The sequence below is a fragment of the Echinococcus granulosus genome (assembly GCF_000524195.1).
Source record: "Echinococcus granulosus chromosome Unknown EG_S00293, whole genome shotgun sequence".
Lineage (NCBI taxonomy): Eukaryota > Metazoa > Platyhelminthes > Cestoda > Cyclophyllidea > Taeniidae > Echinococcus > Echinococcus granulosus.
This window is the reverse complement of record NW_020170673.1, coordinates 5338-13701: the sequence shown is the minus strand read 5'-3', so window position 1 is coordinate 13701 and position 8364 is coordinate 5338. Positions and strand designations below refer to the sequence as shown.

The following is an 8364-nucleotide window of genomic DNA, read 5'->3' as shown; positions in this document are numbered from 1 at the left end:
ATCAAATAAATTGTATTTAACTTTGCCGCATATTATTTTTACACTTTACTGTTTGTGTTAGATTTGTTTATTTAGAGTCCAATAATATATTCGCCTAATTTTTATTTGTCTTTTTTTTGCGAACCTAACCACCGTGGAGCCTATGTGACGTGTGGTCTACTACGTCAAATCGTGTATACCATACGGATCCTTTGGTTTGAGGCTCAGCAACATTTATGTTGAATTTTCTAAGAGAATTTCGCCGCTTAATCATTTGTCTTGCGGTGATAGTGACCTTTAATTGCGCATTCCTTTTCGGGTTGCAGTTGGTAACGATTCTCTAAATGAGTTATTTCTCCATGGGTAGAGCCTTCATGTCCAATCCTTCTTTATTATGCAACTTTTATTTCTTAGTATTTTACTTATTTATTATCGTTGCCTTGAAATAATTTTCTCAAATAAAAGCAATTTGCATTTTATTTCGCTACAGCGCTTGTAAAAAAACTGATTTCTGTTTGTCTACTCCTCCGTGTTCAATTTAATTCAGACCAACTCTCTCTACCATGCCCCACCTTTGGACAGCCAGAGCCCAATGCCCTGTGATGATTAAAATTTTTCACCTCTCCTTGCGTGCTAGATTAGGTAAAAGGCTTTCATCTTTCGACCTAGGTCGTAAACAGCTCTGAGCGTGGTACTACCACTACCAGTATCACACCATCACCCTTATCACCCGACAGCTTTTTTAATTTGGCTATTTTAAATGAAAGAGGTCTGGTATTTTGACTTTTTTATTCAATAAATATGTTTTACTTTCTGGTAAAGGGAGAGAGGTGGAGGTGTTTTTTTCGCATCACCAACTGCTAATGCCTTGGGAGACCGTGGTTATTTGAGAAGTGACTGTTTACAGATGGAGTCTGTTGGTCTTTCTGAAAAATTTCAGCAGAGAAGCTGAGTTTAATAAGCCAGAATGGAGAGTTGGAGATCCCAATGATCAGAAAGGGAATGGATTATATTTGTTGATCGGATAAAGGCCTATTCCGTAATGTCTATATAGAAGAGATGAGTGTTTAGGAAGGTCTTCTTGTTTCACTAAAAAGTTATCTAAGTCGTGATGATATTATTGCATTTGGTAAGGACGCTTAAGATTTCAAGAATCTGTGGGTTTTAAGTTAGTTTGAAATGGTGTGTTCAAACATTACTATTTTTTAGGATATTTCTGAACAAATTAAAAGAATTTTTCGTCATTTTAAGAGAATATAAAAAACCTTTTCTTTTTCAAATTTTGTTGCGAAACTACTACCTACGACCCAGTGTAGTCCTGATGACAACTCCAAACAGATCAAAGGATAACTGGCTAGTGAACAGAATACGCATCACGCAATATAGTACGTTAGTAGAGCTAGCAAAATGCAACTTACGAGGTGTATACGAGCTAGGGCTAAGCTGTTTTATGATCTAAGGCAGTCGATGTCGATGCATCCGTCCCGTATACATTCTGTGTCCATCTATCCCTCCATTCATCCAAGCCTTGCCGGATTTTAGCGATATTTACACGAACATAATTAAGTCGAATGGACAAGGTTCTCGGAACGGTGAATTAAATTTAGCCCCATTCGCGTGTGAAATATATCAGTCATTTTTTAATTTGCATCATTATTGTTTTTGACTTTACTTTTACTGCCTCAATTTAAATAGTCAGTTTTTTAGCCTGCCTCTGAATTTCCTTTAGGAAAGTCTTGATGGGGAAATTGTTACACCCCTTCCACGTTCTACCATAAATGGAATATCTAGCATAATTGGATTTAAACTGGGACTAACTTTTTTTCAGAAACATAGTGTCTTTGTCATAAAAATAATTGAGAGAATTTCAGAAATTAATCGGCTGATTCTTAAGTGTAAATGATAGTTGCTTGACTTGTCAGTCGCTACTGTAGGTGTTTATCAAGTTTGGGGAAGACTATGTATTTCGACCTAACACATGAGGAATTGACAAGCACAAAAAACTGGGTCTCTGCCTTGTTGGTTTCAGACCTTTAGGAGTTGGTAGCTATGTTACGTAAAGCCATGAAACTAAGACTTGCCACTTTTACCGGGTTGAAAGGTGGTCTCTAGTCGGTGACACGTAGAATGAAGTTCTCAATTGAGTCGTTACCAGCTGCAATAGCATACAGATCTTCTGCCAAACTGAGTCGTAACTCCTAGAGTTTTTGCTGCGGATGTTAAGCATTCTGTTCCATTCGAGGCTAAAGCATGGAGAAGCTGTCTAATAAATAGTTAAAACGTATAATTGTTGGAGGTGCAGGGAGTCCAACTTCACCTGCGACCTGTATCAAATCATTTCATGGCTCTTAAAATTTCATTTGTGTTCTTTTAGGAACAATTTTTTGCTTTCGCGTATTAAGTCTTTATGTTGCGTAGTTCAAAAAATGGCTGGAAAGAAATTGTACGCTCTGGCTGATTAGAGGCCAGGAATGAGGAGTCAACTTTGGGATCGTTACTGATGTACAGACGTACGAGCGCTAAAACTCCTTAATCGAATGTCTTGCTGCATAGCGTCTGAGCTCGATATCACTGTGCCGAACAGTACCTGAAGTCTTCTGCAGTGGTAGATGTCATCGAGTTTGGGCTGTGTTTCTCGGTTTCTCTAGAAGTTTTACCACTAAACGCTGCTTACTGCATGCATGCACGCGCACACTAAAACTGTTACTTATTATCTTGACTAACATTGCCTGGACACAACTGACGCTCGGACACAACGGATACAACGTATTACTAGTACTAACGGGGTACACTAGCCTTTCATTACGGCACGTAGTATCGTCACGGTAGCTAATCCTCTTGTATTCATGGATTCAAAAGTGCCTGAGTGAACCGACGACTTTTTAGTAAAGATTGGCTATCGCTCAACAGGAATTAAATTTTAAACTGTCCAAATATAATTTATTCCACAATATCAGGGCAGGTCCTATTACTATAAACTTTAAATGCACAAACTTAATAAAATTTTAGTTATTTTTGATCGAAATTTGCTAAATATGGTTCTATGAGTAGGCGATTCAGCAATCTGCTTTGCCCTATAATAAACCACTCATACTTGATAAAGCTTCTTAATTGGTTTTCGCATTTTTTGTAGAGTTTAAAAGGATGATGGAGCTGTTGCGACGACCGAAGAAGCGGAAATGAGCACTGTAACAGGAAAATAAAAATGCCGACTGCAGCCAAGAGACCAGGAAAACAAAGTTCTGCCTTGCTCAAATTCATTCCTTTTAAATCTTTATCACCTGCTCCCCTCTCTTCTGTTATTATTGCTATCTATCTACCTATCCACCAACCCATTGACTGACTTACTGATTTAACTGTGCAATTCAAGGAGCAAAACAAAGTGGTGTGACTTTTATACGGGCACTGATACGTTAAGCCCAGCTCAGACCAAAGGAAGTTACTGATTCTGTGCGGCTGAGTGAGTCAGAAATTTAGGCCTTCTTTTGCTCAAAAGACCATGACCTTGGCACACGAAACACTCCATATTAAGTACACAACGCAGAAATAAATATCTTCCCAAGCACTTAGAACGCTGTTATTACTTACGCTCCCTTCTTTCCTTTCTTATTCCTGCACCTTAATATGCTTTTTTTGTTTCCTAGCGGAAGAAACGACAGACAGTAATGCGCTGATTTTCTGTGTCTCTTTCTTCCCTCTTCCAGGGTTATCACTAAATATCATCTTCCACCGTCTTTTTCTTCGTCAGTGTCGCCGTGAAATGCTCTTCTAATAAGTTGGGTAAAATATGTTGAGTGGATACATCTGGCTACTTTTTCGTTTAGCCATAGGAATGGAGTAGGTTGCTGTGAGGCGTTTTATAGTCTATATTTAAATTAGTCGATAGAGAGGTTGTGAAGGGTTGATGGAACTGTTATTGAAATGTTGTTGTTCATTACGCATCAGAGGTAAGTCATCCATCAAGAAGCTACTCATCTAATTACCTATTAGTCTTTTCGAATATATCAACCCACTTTCAGCGATTGGGAATCAGGGATCTGACACATTAAGCCTTAACTGAAAGGATGCGCCTTTGTGCACCTCACGAGATTGCGTGTTTTTCTCATAAAAATGAGAGTGAAATAAGTATCGAAAAAAAGTATTCATTTAAAGTAACTCCTTATAGCATAATATTAGTCCAGCCAATGAAATATTACAGCCGCAAAAGAAGAAAATTTAGGAAGGTGAAAAACTGGAATTTTGTTAAAGCATTGAGGTGAGTTGTACAAATATTTTGATGCGAATAAAAGTCCCAAAGGATAGTAAATTTAAAAGCCATTTCCTGATTTGTATCCGGAGGATGTGTTTTCTTTTTAATCCACTGTAATTCAGTCCCTAATACGACAGACTTAGCTGATGTATCATGGATGACTCAAGGGAATACAGTAGAATTCGCAGACTCAATAGACCGCTCAATTCGATGCTATGGTGATTGATGAAGTAGCATTCCTCTAGTAAGTTCAAATTGTCTATGCAAAAACATCTGCTTTTAATAAAGGAACGAATAGCAAAATGAGGACGTATAACACCTTCGAGTATGACAAAAATAAAACAAATCTAGGTACGTGGTCTGATAGTGCTAAAGACTAAATCAAAAGCAAAAAAAAGTAAGATTAGGGCAAAATTTAAGTTAATTTTCGTGATTTTCATGTTTTACTAAATGGGTTTTGATTTTCGATTAAAGCGAATGTAAACAACTATTAACACACAAAATATATCGAGTCAAATCGGTTTTTTAGAAAAATATTTCCCAAATAGGCCGTTGTGATTCAGTTCGCCTTCAAGACGTTACGTATGAGTTCTAGTAAGATAAACTAGGGAGGTTAAGTAAATCTAGACACTGTACTGTTCTGATTTAGACAGTAATGCATCGGCAGAAAAAATATATTTTAACACGCATACTTCAATTTTAACTGTCATTTGATGATATAGGAGCTCAAAGTAAGAGAATGGCAGTGAAAAACACCATATGTAATATCGTACTAATACACTGACAAATTTACACGCTTTGTAATTCATACATATATATATAATCGCATTTATTTAACACTACGTGTTACTGCAAATTATTACAGCTAGTTATATCAAAAATTACAGAGACTTTTCAGTCCCCCAATATATTCGAATTCCAAAATAATAGCGACGTTTGCTCCAGTCGCACCCTTTAATTTGAAATACCTTTATTATTTTGTGGACAAAGAAGACTCAGCTACTGAAATTATTAACTTCTTACTTTACAAAAGATAGGCTTTTCAAAAAGCGGAGTCCCTTCTGAAGTTTGAAAGTCTTAGATCGATTTTAAGTTACTGTAGACAAATAAAAATAAGTTTTAGAGAAATTGAGAATCAGACTGACGGGTAAAATTGCTTTTTGTAATTAACATTTACCTAATTTCGAGTAAAAATGCGCTTATATAAAATAGGCCCAGTTTTAATAAACGAAATAAAAGTAAATTTTGCGTTTTGGAAAAACGGAATGTCCTGGAGATTTAAACTTCACAGTGAGAAAATTTGTCAACAATAAAATATATAGATGAATAGTAAGTCACATCTAAAGATACAAATCAAGCAAATTTTACGTGGTGTTTTTCTGAGGTACGCAAAAGTCCCGGGCAATTTTACGTAACGAGAACCAGCCTTACTTTTAATTATGTTAAAGGGAATCCATAAAGACATACCCAATAATCTAGGTTGAAATTCATGACATACACCGCTGCTGTCAAGATTATTGCCTTTCTCAATGTGTTGAGCATTCACCATCGCCTCAGCATCTTCATTCCTGTCTTACGTGCAGGAGTGAAAAAGGTAGAGAGAATGCTTCAAAGACAATATGTTTTAAAATCCTACCTAATAACTTAAACACTTTCTGTCGACTATGATACCAATTCCTCTCTGTGGATAAGATCTGACTCTGATCCTAATAGAAATATATTCTAGTTAATTATAATCTACCATGAGGTCATTTGAAGAGCACATTGACCTATCCTTTTCAGGAGGATATATATTTGCATAATGCTGCGGTAAAAGAATCCTCCAAGTCTGCAGAAGAAAGAGACCGTTTATTTCAAAGCAAACCCTATGTACAAAATACTCTGAGGTCTAGTCTCACCTTATTCGTTTTCTCCAATGCAGCGCTATATCAATACTATTGTGTTACCGCCTAACTTAATTTATATCGGTTTCTCGTACTGTGGCAAAACAGTGGTATCTCCAGATGCGAAAAATGTTCAAGTCTAACCCAGATTTCTGATTTTACACCTACATTTAAAAGAAACCATGCTACTGCTGTGGTACTACACACAGCAGACGATGACAAATTTTGCCTGGTACTCCTTATGGAAGAAACACACGTCCTGGATTAGATATCGCCAATCAACATGGTGGACATCAATGGTAGTGCACGCTTGTGGTGGCAAATTAAAACCTTCTTAAGAATGCTAATACAGAAGGGTACGATCACATTGGGTTCAGTCTCACTGCTCAACATCAAAACGCCCAAAAGGTCTGCATATTTTGAAGAGGACCATTGGATATTGGAGAATGTGTGCAAGTATGTAACTCCAGAAAACTTTTGTTTCAATTTTTAGATTTCAGTTTTGTGGCCACTTCCCGATGATTCTTCGGTGTCGTGCTCTAGATCAGACCCTCTCAATTGGTTCATATAATTTTCAATTGTACTTTGAGTGTACTACTGCTCACCACTTTAAATATGCTAGGCTGGAACCTCCAAGCGCCTCCAGCAGACTTTAGTCAGCCAGTTATCACGTGCGCATTCGTCATACCCCCTTGCTTACTTATGCTTGTCAGTAGGCAAAGACATCTATCGAAAAGTCTTGTGAATTAATTTTTTTTGTTAGGATTTCGGCAGGATCCAAGCTCACTTTGATAAAACTGGATAATGGCAACTCATCCGCCATGATTGATGACCACCATAGTGATGGTTTGCTTACGGCCATTGACCCCATCAGTTATTATTGACTGTAGAATGTGGCATTGAGGAGGTTGCTCTATGGAAAAGAGAGAATTTTCGAGTCATCCGGCCTCATATTTATTGTCCATCCAAAATGCATATTTTGTCAGAATTATACAATCTCTGGAAAACTCTGTCCTGCCTTCTAAAACTACTTTGGTATAACAATAAAAAAATAAAAGAATCGACTATTTTTATCTATCATACTACCCTACACCTGTATTAGTAGCCAACTTCATTAGTTTCTTTAAGATTTTATTGAACCCAGTCAGCTCACTGCGATATAAAAGTTTGATTTGTTTTAGGGAAATCAGCAGAGAATCATCAAAACAACTTATCCTTTCTATAGAAGGCCTGCCATAAATATTCATGACAAAAAATTATCACTTTGCTTCTGAAAAAATCCTGTTTACAAGTTTCCTTCAGAGTGAAATGGAAGCACTTAATTTTAGATTTGTTTTAAGTAGTTTTATTTAAGCGAAATCCGAATTATTTGGTTCTACAGCAAGTGCTGGTTTGTTTTCCTTTTCAAATCAAAGTTAACATTTTACAGGCTGGTTTTTGGAATTAGCATGGCAGTGATTGTGTGACTGAGGGAAGGGGCTTATTGGATGTCAAAAGAAACGTAACTACAGAACCAAATCTGCTGATGCAAGGCCATATCAGGTGGGGTTGACAGGAGCGCAGTGGCTCTACCATAGCAGTATATGGCAAGAACGAGGGAGTAAATATATCCTAAGGGTACATTTAGTGGCTCAGTGTATTGTTTTTTTTTCTCATTAACAATGGAGAGTGTGAAGATCAAATAAAGTTTTCGTTGCAAAAACTTTCCAGCAGTCGCGTTTTAGTTTTCCCGTAATGAAGTATGTGATAGGGTAATTAGCTAAACCATATTTTTTTAAGAATCAGGGTCAGATGTAATTGGTAGCATGGAGCTTGTAACGAAGATGATGTAAAGTATTCAATGTGTAAAGCGAATCTTGAAATGAGTCATCTTTGAAGCACTCTGTCTTATTTCTTTGCACTTCTGCACTGAATTCCGCGTGTCACAAGTACAGAGAGGCTAAAACGATGCTGAAAGTTCATCACAGCTGAAGCGCACACGATTTTAGCAATATCAATTTATTTTTTTTTTCAGGAGCCTCGGGGGTTCACTTGTCACAATAGTTTGTCTACTAATGGTCTTTGATTCAGTAAAGCAAAACGCGAATGGTATAACTTTAAAGTATTTTGCCCTTTCATATATATGGAGAACAAGGTAATTGGTCTATTTATGGGAAATAAAAGTAACCAACCATTAGATTTTTTAAGTTTACAATTGAATGTTTTACCACCTGTTTGACCGCAATCTTTGCAAAACTTCTAATTTAGTCCTAA

General features: G+C 36.9%; 2 protein-coding genes across 2 annotated transcripts in view; one reads left to right on the top strand and one right to left on the bottom strand. All coding sequences in view use genetic code 11, as the record gives it.

The window, feature by feature from the left end:
- The window catches only part of EGR_10887 (hypothetical protein), a gene marked incomplete at both ends in the record, with an annotated part of 12194 nt that extends 7740 nt beyond the window's left edge, over window positions 1-4454 (top strand). Inside the window, 3 exons of the mRNA XM_024500136.1 lie at window positions 394-474; window positions 1189-1364; window positions 4351-4454. Coding sequence (XP_024345450.1) covers window positions 394-474; window positions 1189-1364; window positions 4351-4454 — 361 coding nt within the window. The remainder of the gene's footprint in view (window positions 1-393; window positions 475-1188; window positions 1365-4350) is intronic.
- Window positions 4455-4487: 33 nt separating this feature from the next.
- EGR_10886 (hypothetical protein) lies at window positions 4488-5777 on the bottom strand (the record flags this gene model as incomplete). The annotated part of the gene is made up of 4 exons (XM_024500135.1): window positions 4488-4604; window positions 4921-5024; window positions 5518-5568; window positions 5660-5777. The coding sequence occupies 4 exons, from the start codon at window positions 5775-5777 to the stop codon at window positions 4488-4490; spliced, it is 390 nt and encodes a 129-aa protein (XP_024345449.1).
- Between the last annotated feature and the right edge of the window lie 2587 nt (window positions 5778-8364).